The 17,278-nt window shown below is 45.1% G+C and overlaps 1 protein-coding gene across 1 annotated transcript in view; it reads right to left on the bottom strand.

Annotated features, from left to right (window-relative positions):
• Positions 1-17,278, bottom strand: part of Pdilt (protein disulfide isomerase like, testis expressed) — a 33,846-nt gene that overhangs the window by 6,254 nt on the left and 10,314 nt on the right. The window contains exons 3-8 of the mRNA XM_075972035.1: positions 14,986-15,192; positions 9,598-9,731; positions 8,315-8,452; positions 4,404-4,514; positions 4,198-4,323; positions 1,167-1,364 (exon numbers count right to left, since the gene is read on the bottom strand). Coding sequence (XP_075828150.1) covers positions 1,167-1,364; positions 4,198-4,323; positions 4,404-4,514; positions 8,315-8,452; positions 9,598-9,731; positions 14,986-15,192 — 914 coding nt within the window. The remainder of the gene's footprint in view (positions 1-1,166; positions 1,365-4,197; positions 4,324-4,403; positions 4,515-8,314; positions 8,453-9,597; positions 9,732-14,985; positions 15,193-17,278) is intronic.

Consider the following 17,278-nt stretch of genomic DNA (forward strand, 5'->3'; position numbering starts at 1 on the left):
TTTTCTCAGAAATTGCCATACTGATTTCCAAAGTGGCTGTACCAGTATGCACTCCCACCAGCAATGGAGGAGTGTTCCCTTTGGATGGTGAGGCTCTTTAGCAGTGTAAAGTGAACTAAGAAGAGAAGCTTGAAATGAGACCTTTGGAGGAACTTGCAGCTGTCGATATGGAGCACTTGAGTAGAGGGCTGGGATGGTGGGTGCATACCAATCCATGGAGAACAGAGCTAAGCATGCTGGACGTTAATGCCTAGGAATGATGGCAAAGCAGCATGGAGGTACCCTGCACTGAGGAGCTCGCATCCTCAGAGGGAGCAAGGGAGATGGTCAGAGGATGACAGCAAGGGATCAAAGGACGTGGTGTGATGCCAAAAGCATGAAAGACAAAAAAAATGTTAGGTTTTAGAAGCTAGAAGGAGAAATGGTTTGGATGTACCAGGAAGGACACCAGCTTTTCCCTTTGACCTCACAATCATGTGAGTCAGAGAAGACCTTCCTTCCCACTGAGAAGGCTGTAGAGGAGGAGGGGTCCCTATGGAAATAGATGGAAGGGAAGGGAAGCAGCCAGAGCTAAGGTCTCCGTAGATGCAGAGCTACCAGAGGACTCTCTGTGCACTCCTGTCATTATCTGAAACACGTCTGAAGGATTCTCCACTTACTCTCAAAGATATTTCGGTTTCTACAATAAACACTGTTATGCATCAGGAGGGCTTGCAGGTAACTTCCTGAACCGACCTTTTCAGCAGCATGGACGGTATCTTTCCACCCAACACAACCTAAAGGTCTCTGAAGCTCTTGCGGCTAAATCCTGGCTGCTATTTTCCATCTCCTTCCCCTCTAACCCTAGGTCAAGCAGGCTTTCTGAGAAGAGGCTGTAGGAAGGACTAAAGCCTCCTTCAGAAGACAAGTCAGTTTCTAGAACATCTCAACTTCTTTTCTTCTTCTATCCTGAACTTCTATTTTCTTTATGACTAAAGAACTGGTAATAAGTTTCCAGTCTCAGAAAAAGCCACAAGCTTCACTGATTGAAGGTGAAAAATGGAGAGACTGGGCCACACTGAGCCTTAGGATGGTCTTTGTTCTGTCTCTTCAGAATGAGATGAAACCAGCAAAATTCTAAAGAGGTCCTGAGGTTCTAAACACAACTTACCTGAAAGCAAACTTACCTTGGCAGTTTTGCTGAGGAAGCTCTGGCAGAATTTCTTGAGGCTTTCAAAAGTTATGTCATCTGTGGGCATTTTGTATCTGGTATCAGAGCTTATGTTCAGAATTTGAACTGATGGGACATTGACTGTTGCGATCCTGAAGTACTCGAAGACACGTTTGTTTTTGGGTTCATCCGCATTCACAAGGATAAAAAGAATCTGCCAAATCAAGCAAAACCTCTTGCAGCTCTAGACCCCTCATCAAGGGAAAGGAGCCACTGAGAAGCAAGGAGCTGATGAAACTCAAAGAGCAAGGGCTAGGGAGTGCCTCCAGGGAGACTCACTCCCACACTCAGGAGCAGACATGCAACCCCTCCCCCAGGCTGGTTTCTGTGCTGTGCATAATCCACCCAACTTCAGAACTGAGCAAGTCCTGAGTTTCATCCTTGTCCCATGCTTTGGTTTCCTTGTCTGTCAAAAGGTGATTATGATCATATTTGCTTTAGAGGATTGCTTTAAGAATGTATGCAAAAAGACACTGGGAGAAACAATTAATAAGTGGGACCTCCTGAAACTGAGATGCTTCTGTATCTCAGTTTGTAAAGCAAAGGACACAGTTAACAAGACAAAATGGCAGCCTACAGAATGGGAAAAGATCTTCACCAACCCCACAACAGACAGAGGGCTAATCTCCAAAATATACAAAGAACTCAAGAAATTGGTCACAAAAGAACAAATAATCCAATTTTAAAAATGAGGTACAGACCTAAACAGAGGACTCTCAACAGAGAAATGACTAAAAGACACTTAAGAAAATGCTCAACATCCTTAGCCTGGTGCATTTATACAATGGAGTACTACACAGCAGAAAAAAATAACAACATCTTGAAATTTGCAGGCAAATGGATGGATCTAGAAAACATCATATTGAGTCAGGTAACCCAGACACAGAAAGACACTTATCACATGTACCCACTCATAAGTGGCTTTTAGACATAAAACAAAGAAAACCAGCCAACAATTCACAAACCTAGAGAACCTAGATAACAAAGAGAGACATACATGAATCAACACGGGAAGTAGAAAAAGACAAGATCTCCTGACTAAACTGGGAGCATGGGGACCTTGGGAGAGGGTTGAAGGGGAGGGGAGAGGAAAGAAGGGGCGCAGAGAAAAATGTAGAGCTCAATAAAATCAATAGAAGGAAGAATGTGTGCAAAGGCCTGGTTTGAGAAGTGGCAGTGCAAGAATGCTTTCCACATGTGAGTTCAAATTTGCTCTATGAGGGAAACCCATGCCCCATTATCCACATGTTCACACAACAAATATTCACGTTTAACTGGACACTGGGGACATGGTACTGTACAAGGAAGACAGAATATCTGCCCTGTGGAACTCACATTCTAGTGGAGGAATTGGATAGGAAGTATATTAGATGACAACAAATAAGGATCTGGGCAACCGTGCAGATGAGGTGAGACATGGGCTCAGTATGTTAGGGGGCCCGGAGAAAAAGCACACAGAACAGGAAACAGTAATCCAGCAAGTAGAAAGGCAATGCAAAGAAAATCTCCAGTAGGAAAAGGAGCATGGAGAATAGAAGGTTCTGGAAAGGAAAGACATCAGCAGCATGATAGAGAGCATCATGGGAGATGAAATCAGACACTATAAAAATGGCATGTGATATCAGAAGTCCAGTAAGAAGCTTGGGTCTAGTTTGGTCAGAATAAAGTGGTGCCAAGCCAGAGAGCGTCATGGTGGAAATTTTCAAATAGTAGATCTAGTTGCAGAAAAGGAGCAAGAGTGGGCACATGGAGATGAGTTCGAGGCTTCTGCAGGCACCTGCGGTCACATACTTTCAGGTCGTTCATCCAGCCAAAGGTTTGCCCACAAAAGAAAATGTGCCAGCCTTCTGGATGCTAGAGAAACTACAAAACATAGAAAAGATGGTTAAGCCATCTTGAACATATCCAACACGTACCAGTTATTTCTATACCCTATAGATAAGGTTCAGCAGGATAGTATCAGCCAAATTTTTAATCTGTAGCTCAGTAATGACATCTGGGATGCTCTCTGACTGTGGCAACAGGAATTTTGAACTTCATCTCCTGATCTGTCCCAAAGTAAATTCCAGATGCATTAAAGGTTATTGAAAAATGAGAAAATACAGTTGTGAGCCAACAAGGTAGCTCAGCAGACAAAGATGCCCGCTGCCAAACCTGATATTGGAGCTCAGTTTCCAGGACCCACATGGTAGAAAGAGAGAACAGACTCCCGACAGCTGTCCCCTGGCCTCCACACACATGTTGTGGAATGCATAAGCACACGTACATACATACACTAACAATATTTTGTAATTAAATATGGTTAAGTCACGACAATTGTTGCTTGTGAGCAATCAGGTCACAGTCACGTTAAATATCTGAAAGTGTAACACTGAAAAACAGCAAGATAGATTAATATTTGCAAGAGGTATCTGCGATTGGAAGAATCTTTCTGAAAACTAGTGTCTTGGTACTAATGTGTTTATGCTTCAGTCTTTACTCCATGTTTACACGTCAACATTACCATTTCATTTAATTTCAGAATAACTTCTAATGAAGAAAATGTCTTTCAGAGTCCAGATGCTAGTAAGTGCATTACACATAGACGTAGGATGTAGGAGGCAAGTTTTTACCCATGGTGCTGATGATCCCAATTACAAGCACCAGGAAGTGTATTTTAGCCATTGCTTTTGTGTGTGAACTTTCTAGATTAAAGTCAGAGTCTATGTAGAACATAGACTTTAAAGGAACACCTTTAACATATTAAGAAGAGTAAAAGACCATAGGCTTGGCTCCCTGCAGAGGAAGAATGGAACAGACTTGTGTAAAATAAAATAGCAAACGTTACATATCCTTGGCGTGTAACTCATGAAATAGACATATGCGAAATAAATGCAAATCATTCCTGAATTGATTTATAGTGATGAGAAAAGACAACCACCCCCAGAGTCTGCTGCTCTTGTGTGCCCATCAAAGAGCCCCCAACAACAACGGGTTGGCCTACAAACCTTGTTCTGGAATTCCTTCGAAACCAGTCTGTAATGCTGAATTATGATGCTGTATGGCTCTGAGTTTTTGGAGATAAAGAGCAACATGTGATTCGAGATGCTAAGTTCATAAATCAGATCCTTATTCTGAAATGGCAAGGAGAGCATGTCACTCAAAGTGCACACAAGGGGCCCATAGGCCTCCCAGGACTGCTTTGCCCACTGACCTCAGGGTTGAATTCAATCACAGAGCCTGTAAGCTGCTGTTTCACGACCTGATTGAGATAGTCTTTGTTGGTATTGTCGTTAATGAGCTCTTGGCGCTTCACTACTTTTCCCTTGAGCCGAAGGAAAAGCATGTTAGAGGGTAGTGGCTTTCATAATACACACACCTAACAGGTGCAAACAGCACTCCCCCACACACACCTGGGGTGAAGCCAAACATAAGGATGTTGGCAGGTATAACAGATAACCCAAGAACTTAACAGATAAGAACCCTGAGCGAATCAGTCTGTGGGTCAGATGTGAAAACGAGAAAAGGAATCTGATGACAACAACACTAGCTATTGTACTCTGAAATCCACCAAAATGTGTGTCAAGGTTGAACACCATGCCACACCACCACCAAACAATGGCCGAAGGCAAACCCAAATTGAGGAGATTCTGAGAGGCACCTAAATTGGAGGTGATCTATCAGCCTTCCTAAATCCAACAGGGTCACACCTTCACTATGGTCTGAAGGCTCTCTGAGTCCCTCATCCCTATGCTTTTTCCCTAATGAATAGGTGGCATATCTAATCCTGCTATGTTAGCCAATTCCCAGAAGGATCTGGATAAACATTGCGGTAATATGATTGTTGATGGTCTAAGTATTCCACTTCCATATTAATTTCATCTCCACCATTCCCAACTTGGTACAAACTTCTCAGCTAGACTCTTGATGCGTTCCCCCCACCAACCTCTACACACACCATCCCACATCAGCTAGCCTGATGTCAGAATACAAATCTGACTCTTCTTTTTGTTTTTCTTGCTTCCAAGTTGTTCTCTGGATAAAGTTCCATCTCTTTACTGGTTATAGTAGCAGCCTCAAAATACTAATTAGAGAGTGTGCTGTGCCCGCCACAGTTGTAAACATGTATACACAGTTTACTCAGTCCTCATGGAATCTCCCAAACTATGCATTAACATCAACCTCCCACTTTCCTTTTTTTATTCTTCCTTTCTTTGTTGTCCTCACATCTCTCCAATTTCCCACACGAGGAGACACAGAGAGGAAAAATAACCCACCCAAGATTACTAAGTAAAGAATGAAATCAGGAGTAAGGTATATAGTTAGTGCTAGGATCACACATGCACTGTGGAATAACCCTCGTGTACACTGTAAAGACTGCTCCCTCAAATGGGTATAGTAAAATGCTTACTAGCTAGTAGCCAGGCAGGAAGTATAGGTGGGGCAACCAAACTAAGGGTGATGGGAAGGAGAAGGGAGGAGTAAGGAACCACCAGGCAGATGCAGAGGGAGCGGGAGATGAAGGTGTCAGACTAATAAAGATACCACCACATGGGTTAACTTAAAATGTAAGAGCTAGTTAGGAATAAGCCTGAGCTATTGGTCAAGCATTTATAATTCATATTCAGCCTTTGAGTCAGTTATTTAGGACTGGGAGGTCAGGACAAGAAACTTCTGTTGTTGATGTGCTCTACCATTGAACTGCACCCAAACCCCAAAGCCAGGATTTAAAAATGGACAGACTAACCATAGTGTTTATAGTATTAGCTGTTTAAGATATACCTTCCTATAACATCATATGGACTCAGGAGGCTGTGTGTGTATCTGTGTGTGTGTGTGTGTGTATGTGTGTGTGTGCGTGTCACAACAACAGAAGAAAAAGAGGTTAAGAGTTTGAGGAAGAATAAGAGTAGAGGAAGGGGTTGGAGGAAAAGAAAGGGATGAATTCCTTAATTGTAATTTCAAAAATAAAACATTAATAAAATAACAAAATTAGTAAATAAAATATACCTCTCTGCTTGTAGGTAGGGCACAGAATCCAAATAATTAATAAAAGTATATATCATAGATATAAAAATATCTGGAATATATTTTTCATAATTGCTATTGGCCTTTGATTTTTGTGATCAGTTTATTTTGCAGGACTTTAGATATGTAGACAGTACACATTTAACAGGAATTTAATAGGGTTTCTCCACATTTTGTGAAAGGACTACCCAAATTCCTTGTATAGGAAACAAACTTGGGTCTGGAGAGATGGTTCTGTGGTTAAAAACACTGACTGCTCTTCCAAACAATCTGGGTTCTATTCCCAGCACCCATATGGTAACTCACAACCTATAACTCTACTTCCAGGAGATACAATACCTTCTTCTGGCCTCCAAGATGCTCAAATACATATTGACAAAACACCCACTTATGTAAAATAAAATTAAAACAACAAAACAAAGCAAACTATCCTATATCATCATATGAAACATGAATACATGACTTCATGAGCTACAGCTTCGAATCAGGGTCACATGGAATTTAATTATATGTAAGATCTGCTGCCTGACTACAGTTTAATTGTTTTCCCTACCTGGTTATTCTTAACATCCTATTTTTAATAACACTATTTTCTCTTCTGGCTTCATGTATTAGAGTTCAATATGTATTTGGATCTCTTCCTGACTCCATGTTGTCTCATTCAAAGGACAGATTGCTTTATACTCCATCTTAAAACCTTTTTAATGAGTTATATGGGCCGAAGAGAAAAATAATGCAAGACTGAGTGTCACCTCTGAAGGTCGTGTTGATCTGAGTATCACTCCACATATCAAGTGTGGCCTCAGATAAGGAACTAAGCTCATCTGTAAGTAAAAAGGCTATTGTACAGTTGTTACTCTGTGTGGGGAGACAGGAAGACATGACTAGAAGGCCTACATGTGACTATTAGGATTGGCTATGAGGGAGTTTTGGAAAAATGGGAGATTTTAGAATGAAACCTAGAGTTTCTGGCTTCTTCCACTAAATGAGGGGATGGTGGCACTCTTTGCTATGACTCTCCAAGTTTTCTGTTTTTATTTATTTATTTATTTATTTATTTATTTATTTTGTGGGGAGCAGTGTTGAGGCAGGGTTTTTCTGTGTAACAGCCCTAGCTGTCCTGGAACTCACTCTGTAGACCAGGCTGGGGACGAACTCACAGAAATCGGCTGCCTCTACCTCCCAAGTTCTGGTATTAAAGATGTACACTATCATGCCTGGAGAGTCTACAAGCTTTAAGAGAACTTTGAGAGAAGATTAGGACTTTGACATGATCCATGATGAACTGTCTGGTTCTACATATCAAAATCAGGAGTTAATTGAAGTCTAGATGGAGACAGAGTTTTTTTTTTTGTTGTTGTTGTTTTTGTTTTTTGTTTTTTATCGCTACGTGTGCTTTATTCCTTGAAATAAAAAAGCAGCGAGAAGGAGGAAGAAAAGGAGAAGGAGGAGGAGGAAGGGGAAGGGGAGGAGGGGGGAAGAGGAATAGGAGAAGAAGGGTGAAGAGGAGGTGGAGAAGTAGGCGGAGGAGGAGGAGGAGGTGGAGAAGTAGGAGGAGGAGGAGGTAGAGAAGTAGGAGGAGGAGGTGGAGAGGAAGAGGAATAAGAAGAAGAAAAAGAAGAAGAAGAAGAAGAAGAAGAAGAAGAAGAAGAAGAAGAAGAAGAAGAAGAAGAAGAAGAAGAAGAAGAAGAAGAAGAAGAAGAAGAAAGAGGAGGAGGAGGAGGGATGATCTCCACAAAGTTTTCAGTTTATATAGGCAACCAGACAACCCCATAGGTGGTAGCAATAGTATCAAGCATGCATTTTCACAGAGTCAAGACAGAGATTTATAAGCCATGAGTATATATAGTAATTATTGATAGAGATGGATGGAAAAACATGAACCAGAAAAATAAAGTCCATGGGATTGAGTCTTGATGTGACAGATACCAGAAAAGGCAGAGAAGCAGGGAAGGCAGTGGGGGTCCAGTAAACAGATTTCTCACAAGTCAACTAGTCCAGGAACACATAGTTCACAGGTAATGGAGCCAGAGCCTGTCCCCAAATGTCATCACATGAAGTGAAAGGCCCTCATGATCGTATAGGATAAAGACCTACCTTTTTAAACACCAGGACGCTGTCAAGGATCACATGGAAACGCCCAATGGCATTTTTGATTTCTATCATTCCAAATGTCAGCTCTGGGAAGTCCTTGATCATGTCATAAAACAATTCTGCCACTTCTTCCTCTAAATCCTGTTTGGAAGAGCATGGTATGTATTTCTCTGGAGGAGGTAACAGTGCCTGCCTGTCTTGGGGGGAAGGTAGAAATGATAGTCTCTTTGTGCCTTTGTTTTTCTAAATTCTGGATTTTTGCTGGGTGGTCTAAATCCTCCTTCATGGATGTTTCCCACCTAGAATGTTCCTCTAGCTAGGACTGAACCTCACAAGGCAAATCCTCAGAGATCAATGGCGTGAACTAGGCATTTTTACTTTTTTTTATTATGAAAACAAAGGCTGTTCTAACCCATGAATTGAGAACATTTCTAAAATTAATTCCTGAATCACTTTCAGAAGTCACTTATTTGACTGCACACAAACCAAATGTGAACTGGTGGTGAGATGCAGGGGCACTTTTGGCCTTTGAGACTCAACATTCAGCATGGAAGAATATTTAGGCCAAAAACACTCTTAGGGAGCAGAAAGGAAAGAACCATGTGCTCTCTTCACATATTAATATGATAGCAAAGATTGACATTATTGAGAGAGGAGGCTTTGTCTACCTAAAGTAAATCAGTTATAGCACATGAAAAACTCATTTTCTACAAGCAAACATACTTGGTAACATTTATAACTATAAAGAATGAAATCAATAGGAAGTGATTGTAAGTCATTTCATAATCACATTTAAATTATTTATGAGCTAGCCCAAGTATCTCCCCATACTTGATCTGGATGAAGACTGACCCTTCAATGGGTGCATGCGACAATGTTGATAGTTTAGTTTCTATGGAGGCTTGGAAAGAATTTATGGATAAGAAACTGGCTTAAGCAGACACAAACACCTTTTAGAATCATAGTTGAAATAGTTCTCAAAGCAGAAAACAAAGATGGCCTCTTATCCTCTGGTATTCTAAATAGATACCCCAAAGATGAGTTATAGCATTGAAACCAACTAAATACTGATGACAGTCTCTTATCTTTCCATCTTCTAACCAACTGTTAACATTTCAACTTCCATGTTTTCTTTCTTTGAAACCAGGAGCTCCCCCAGGACACCAACTCAGTGGATAAGAAATTTGAGCAAGGATCTACACAAGTCAGGAACCCTCCTCACCCAAGACCCTCCACGCATAGCACTCACCAGGTAAAAGTCACCCCCCACCTCTTCACCCCAATACCTGGAAGAAGCCTACGATGACCAAGGGCCTGGATTTCACAAAATCTGCCACTTCCTCGCTGTTGTTGAACAAACGGGCTCTGTGGAGAATTTGTCTTCTCAACCAAACCACCAAAGCTGTAGATTCAACCACATCTGAAGAGAGATGTTTAAAGGAATTCCATCAGAACCTTCCTGAATTCAATGAGCAGAAGTATCTTGTCTTGAATCCCACGCTTGGCAGTATCTCCATTTTCTTTTCTTCCCAAACTCTGAGACAAGACTGTATTAAGGACTGTTTTAAGAGCAGCTAAATGTCACCAAGCTCTTGCCATGGCTGCGCCCCTGTACTGAATATTGTGCTTATATTTGCCCTTAACAGCAACTCTAATGAACATGCTCACTTCTTCCCTTTGTCCAGACAAGGAAACAAGGTTCAGCTTGCTTACGGCCGGTTCACCAGCCCACCTGGGAATCTAACCTTAGAGGAAGCATTCCCAACCTTCTCTAAGATGATAGGAAAAGAACTGGTTTTCTTAACATGGAAGTCAAAAGGCCACCTATTTCTGTAACTCTGGGGTTCTTCCGGTACTTAACGTGGGTCTTCCCACATCAGGTAACACAATGAAGATGATCCCCCACAGGTGCTCCCAGAGACCCATCTGCCCAGTGATTCTAGACTGCTCCAGATGGCAGCATGAACCATCCCAACTCCTAAGACAGTGGTTCTCAACCTTCCTGATACAGTGACCCGTTAGTACAGTTCCTCATTCTATGATGATCCCAACCATAAACTTATTTTCATTGCTACTTTGTAACTGTAATTCTGCTAATGTTAAGAATCATAGTGTAAAAATCTGATATGCAATCCCTGTAAAAAGGGTTGTTCCGACCCCCAAAGGGGTCCCGAGCCACAAGTTGAGAATCACTATCCTAAGCGCATTAAATCTGTAGGGTAAACATTGTACCTACAGGCCAATGTACGTGCGATGACTTTTCACAACACAGACATGTGCATGTAACTGCTACCCAGATGAAGAAGTGGGGTGTGGCCCTTCAAACTCTTAGTATGTAGAAGAAGGCAATCACAGAAGTAAATGGAAATGATGTGTGTGCCGCTGAAGCCTCACACCCACACCCAGGGGTAGCCATGTTCATAGTTAGAGAACTATGCACCGTTCACCTGTCCTAACTCCCTACAGCTGGGACCCTAGGGTACATTTACCTGGAGCACAGGGACTGACTTCCGTCAGTCTTGTGGGCCAGGAGCAGCGTTTCTGGGCACGGAGGATGTCATGTTCAGCTTTGGTAGATGCGGTTACAATTGAAGCGAGAGGTGATGCTGCATGCCTCTAACCCTAACCCTCAGGATGGAAGCAGGAGGAGTCTGAAGCCCAGGCCAGTCTGGACTACACAGTGAACCCCATCTCAAAAACAAAGCACAAAAAAGAGAAAGAATCCAGAGAGCCTCCAAGTGAGCTTAACCCCAGGTCATCAGACTCATGGCTGCAGCCTCAACTTTCCCCTGCCCCAGCCATTTCCTCATCCACCTCTTCCCTGCCCCCAGTCATTACCTGCCTTACCACCCTCCTCCGCCCCCTCTGCCCTGCCTTATCTATGATTTCTCCTGTTCTTCCGTAGGTCTATCACATTCTGAAACCGCTGTTATGATTAGGAGTAAACTTGTTCATTGTGAGTTACCAGGCACATACTTGGTGCTCAAGAAATCTTTTTAGGATGAGGGATTGAAGGCAGTGGACCACCAGGAAAGCCAGCTTGAGAGAAGTTACTCCCAGGCCTCCTCTTCTAGGGTACATGGCCTCTGATTGCCCCTCTGGACCCTGTGGAGCTTAGGTAGTTTTGAACTTGACTAAGATCTTATTCCCAAGTGCCTACAGCTTGGGCACTGCCCTTGCCAGCAGGCACTGCACCTCCCCTGGCTCTTGACTCTGTGCCAGAGGACACAGTGACAACTCAGGTGTGAATGCTGTGTCAATGATTGACTGGGCCAGAGTTTGGCTGCATGTTTCCAGACGCAAGCTGTGGCTGCATCACTAATAGAGGCCCCAGAGGCCATCTGAGTCTCCTTCCTCCAGGGCGGGAGACACGGCCAAGTCTGTCACCATCAATCCGCAGACATTGGAGGACAGGACTGGGCTGTGACCCGCAAGGACTAAGTTCCACCTGTGCCCTGAGCAGGGCTTCATCACAGTCACATTGCAGGGGGCATGCAGAGCAGCGTGTCCTCTTGGAACTCCAAAGAGCCCTGCCAAGCAGGCCTTGTTCGTTCTGTCTAGAGTAAACAAATGCAAGCCAAGGTCTACAGCTCTGCTCGAGTACTCAGAGCCAGAGTGCTTCCTAATCCTGGAGACCAGAGTCCCAGACTCATCCTGGCACCCCATTTCCTCTTTCTGGGCTCGGGAAGTAACGTTGAAGAAGAGGGAGATGAGTGAGCTCAGAAGTATATGTGTCCTCTTGTGCCTGCCTTCCTGCAGTGCGCTCTGGTAATTGCATCCTGTTCAAACTTAACAACTAAAAACATAACTGTTCCAAGCGCTGGACTAGGCTTAAACAAATAACGGTTAATAATAAACACTTCTACTTATTTCATATACAGCACGATATAGATCAGAGCTCAACAAACTATGGACCAAATCTGCCCCACTGTTTGCTTTTATAAATAAAACTTTATTGGAATACAGTCATATCTGTTCACATAGTGCATAGCATAGTGGGTAGCTGTGATAGGTTTTTCTTCCTCCTAATTCTAAAATTCCCTTTCCAGGAAAATCTTCCCTGGTTTTAATGCTCCCTACCTGGAGTATTGTCTTTGTTTTTTTTTTAAAGTTCAGTATTTCAGTTTATTTATTTATGTGTGGGGATGTACAGGTCTACCAGGGAGCATGCATGAAGATCAGAGGACAGTTTGTTGGAGTCCAGTGTGTGGATTCCGGGGATAAAGCTCAGGTCACCAAGTTTGGCAGCAAGCACTTTTACCCGCTGAGCCGTTTTGCCAGCTCCAGCTAGGGTGCTGTGTAGAAGTTGTTCCACTTTCCTCTGCCCCATCTGTAACATAATTGCCATGCCTGGCTGATGTGAGGCATAAGCAGCACCTGGAAGCCAGTGCCTGCTTGCAGGGGTCTGTCAGGTCCTGTGCCTTACACACATTGCTTTATTTTCTCACAGCCAGGGGCGGTAGAGTTTTCCAGTTCCCTGTTTTCAGATGGGGAAACAGGCTGCACAAGAGGGATGGATGCTTCTGAGGCAGGAAGTGGGGGGTTGAATGCAGAGACCAGAACCCCAAGGACAGACTAGCCCCTGCCCTTGCGGTGCCGGAGAAGACAATAAACAGCAGATAGCGTTCTCTGAGTCTTGATCGCGATTCACAGATACAGTGCGAACACAGCTGAGGAAGCAGGTGGCATGCTCTAAGCAGTCAGGCAGACTCCCTTGGAGAGGGGATGGGAAGCCCCCTGCAGGGCAGAGGAGGTCACAGCCACTAGCTGCCCCCAAGACTCGGATGTCCTGGAGTATCTTCTCTGCCAACCTCACATAGGGTATAAGAAGCTGCCACAAAATCATCTTGTCGACTCTTGATAGAATCGGATCTCAGCTGTCCTTCAGGGAAGGGCGAGCCAGTACCCGAGCCACGCCTTAAGCAATGTTGGCTTGTGCAAAGTAACCCAGGCCTGCTTCTTCACAGTCCTGAAGCCAGCACATGGTCCAGGGCCCCTTGCTTGGGTTAAATGGGTCCCTGTAGTTGAAGATCACTCCTCAGAATTCCCAGCAATCAGATCCCCATCTCTCTTTCGCTAGGTCTCCCCAGTGGCCCAACCTTCCATTTGGACTGTTGGGCATTGAAGCCCCCGCCTGTTCTGTGCTATGAAGTTCTCCCTGGGAAGCGCTTGCGCAGTGTCTCTCCCACGCCCTCTTGTGAGTATCCAGTGCTATGTACTTCCATTTCTTGCTCAGGGAGTCTCTTTCTAACCCTTTGGCTCCTGCAACAACAGTCCATCGGGTTTGTTTGAAGCTAAAACCCCTACCTGCTCTCTGACTCCTGGGACTGGATCCTTTGTCTGCTCATCTAGTTCCTGGGCTTTTTGTGTGCTCATATGCTCACTGCTTAGAAGACAGCTTCAGAAATGCCAGAGCCTGGGGAAAGCAGTGCCTGTTTTCTGACTCTGCCATTCCACACATACACCATGGCGCCATTCTATTGGCACGGTAGAGGATGGGCTAGCTTCTTGTTACATTTATTTATGAAGTAACTATCAAGGGTGTACGCCACAGCTTGCCTGTGCAGACCAGAGAACAACTCTCAGGCATAGGTTGTCTGTCCCCTTCCACCTGGGTCATAAGGATTAAATTAAGTTCAGTATTGGCGGCAAACGCCTTCACCCACTGAGCCATCTCAGCTTTCCCCCTCCCCCGCTGGGTTCCTTTCGGTTTCACCAGTTTTGTAACATCCAGCAGTGAGCCCACCCATCCATCTGTCCATCCATATCCATCTGTTCCATATCTGCTTACACTTGAAAACTAGAATCAGCCATGTCACACACTAAGGTAAGTAATTCTACAGACAGCTTCAATATCATGGTAATAGACACTCCACCTCGACCTTTTGCTCCATCACCCCCAAGCCCTCTTGCTTGTTTCTGTGCATGTATGTGTATGTATGTGCACACATGTGCATGTAGAGCCCCAGAGATCAATCATAGGGTGTTATGCAGGCACCATCTTTTTTTCTTTTCCAAATGGGGCCTCTCACTGGCCTAGAACTTCCCAGATAAGCTAACCTAGCTGGCTTGCTAGCCTTGGTCACCTACCCGTTTCCACTTCCCCAGCTCTGGGGTTGCAAAAAGGCACCACCAAGCCTGGCATTTTCCCCAGGAGTTCTGGGGGACCAAAACAGATCCTTTGCAAGCACTTTGCTGTCCAAGTTATGTCCCCAGCCCCTTGCAACCTCTCGTTTAGCCCAGCAGTGCTTCCCTGTCAAAACCCTCTACAGGAGAAAAGTGGAGATAGAAAGAACCTCCTGTCCCTCCTTAGCTGAGAAGTGGTGGTAGAAGCAGCCGAATGATGGCCACGTCCCATTTTCCTCTAGACACAGAGCTGAGCTATGTTTCTTAGTCCTCTTGCATTTGTGGAGGGTCCCGGGTTCCAGGCAGAAGATGGCAAACAGGAGTGATTTTGCACTCTCCGGCATGCATGCTACCTGTGGTGAGCTCCTGCATCTGGGTACTGGGGAAAGAGCAGGTGGCTCCAGGGCTAAGCAAGATGGAACCACAGCTGGAAGGAGCCTGGGTCACTGTGAGGCCATGTGGATCAGAGCCTCCCACATCCAGCCTTGAACTGCCAAGCAGGCTTTCCCCACGAGCATGAAATCAACCTACATCCCGACCACCATTACCTTTGCAGCTGGTGGGGCTGGACCTGTTGCCCTCAACAAACAGCTTCAACTCCGGGGCCTGCTTGATGTCAAACTCCTCCTTAAGCTCCAGCTGCACAGTGATGTCCACTTTGCCAAAGCCCAAGCCGTTCTTGCCCTTGCCGAAGATCTCCGCGGCTCTGCCTAGCTCCTCGGCCAGCTTCCTGGACTGTTTCGAGGATGGATCATCTGAAAGAATCAGTGTGAAGAGAGACTACAGAACCCCTCTTCCTTCTACCTTTCTGGTCTTTGTCCTGGGAGCCCCAGGATTTCCCCATGTTCACAGCTAAAGAATGGGTTTCAGAAATTTGACAGATGAGACAAAGGGGTCGTAAAATGGAAGAATTTGGGAGATTATCAGGATCAAATGGAATTAATTCAGCAGTCAGATTACAGGCATAGAGTCTATTGGTTATGATTATTATTTTATAGATGAAGGATTTGAGGCACAACAAAACCACATACTTGCTCAAGGCCCTGATAACAAGATATACTTAAGCTGGCTGAAAAACTTTTATATTTTTTTAAACTTTAACTAGACACATAAAAGCACTTAGATCGATACCTGGAACATGATAAGGACAGATGCATTTTAATTGCTATTGTTATTAATGGTATAAAAATTTCTTCGGTTAGCAATTAAGGCCGAGCGATGTGACTCACTTGCGCCATCTGGTGGTATATTTTGGAACTAAGCAGTTACTGCACCCCTCGTGCTGTGGCTGGGAACTCTGAGGCAAGGGTAGGTGAGGTGTGAGGAACAGGTGAGTAGGGTATGCTGAAGGCTCACTCCCCTCTCTGACCCCACCACCCTGAGAAGCGGTAGCCAAAAAGACCCCGGTACTTTGTTAAAGGGTGTGCTATTCTGGGATCTTAGTTGTTCACACAGCTGGGGTATGGAGGTGAAGTAGGTAGGGTCTTTTTTACTGAAAACAGCCTCAGAGAACAGAGCTTGGCCAGAGGGATGGGTTATCCTCGCTGGAATGGGAGGAGATGAAACGACAAGCTTCTGATGACATTGCTAGGCTGAAGGTCCTTGCAGCCACATGTCTGAGACCGGTAGGCTGTCAGGACTGGGGGGGACAGATTCGCTTTCAAGCCAGAATGCTCTATCCCTTCCAAACCTCTTGTCCATCTGGAGCACTTGGAGAGAGTGCAGGTCACCTCCTGACTGTGGGTAAGGCCACATCTGGCAGATATATGTTTTGTAAAGCACAGCCAGGGAAGTTGGGCCCCAGGACAGCTGGCACTGGCTCAGGAGCCAGTCCCTGGCTCAGCAATGGAACCTGGCTGGGAGTGATCACCAGGAAAGACTTTCTGCCTCCCTCGCAGGTCGATGTTTCTCCTGTCTGCTCCATCACCACCCTCAGCATACCCCTCCACCAGTGCAGCAGCTCTGGACCCTTCGCTGGTCACTCTGCTCTGTGGCTTCTCCATGCTTCCTTGTGGACTTGCCCATGCTGGGTCCACGGTTGCTGAGTTTATGAGTGCATATGTTCAGACAAGAGAAGCATTGGAATGGTTGTCAGTGGTGGGGCATTTGGAGACTCCATACATAACCCAGAGCCCTGGGGAGTCTGACGCAGAGGTAAGAAGACTGTGTTGTCATGGCCATAGGAGGTAAGGGATACTGTGTTGCCACGGCCATAGGAGGTAAGGGATACTGTGTTACCACGGCCATAGGAGGTAAGGGAGACTGTGTTGTCAGGCCATAGGAGGTAAGGGATACTGTGTTACCACGTCCATAGGAGGTAAGGGAGACTGTGTTACCACGGCCATAGGAGGTAAGGGAGACTGTGTTACCACGGCCATAGGAGGTAAGGGAGACTGTGTTGCCACGGCCATAGGAGGTAAGGGAGACTGTGTTGCCACGGCCATAGGAGGTAAGGGAGACTGTGTTACCACGTCCATAGGAGGTAAGGGAGACTGTGTTGTCAGGCCATAGGAGGTAAGGGAGACTGTGTTGTCAGGCCATAGGAGGTAAGGGAGACTGTGTTGTCAGGCCATAGGAGGTAAGGGAGACTGTGTTGTCAGGCCATAGGAGGTAAGGGAGACTGTGTTACCACGGCCATAGGAGGTAAGGGAGACTGTGTTGTCAGGCCATAGGAGGTAAGGGATACTGTGTTACCACGGCCATAGGAGGTAAGGGAGACTGTGTTACCACGGCCATAGGAGGTAAGGGAGACTGTGTTGCCACGGCCATAGGAGGTAAGGGAGACTGTGTTGTCAGGCCATAGGAGGTAAGGGAGACTGTGTTGTCAGGCCATAGGAGGTA

Source organism: Microtus pennsylvanicus, chromosome 5, assembly GCF_037038515.1.
Source record: "Microtus pennsylvanicus isolate mMicPen1 chromosome 5, mMicPen1.hap1, whole genome shotgun sequence".
Lineage (NCBI taxonomy): Eukaryota > Metazoa > Chordata > Mammalia > Rodentia > Cricetidae > Microtus > Microtus pennsylvanicus.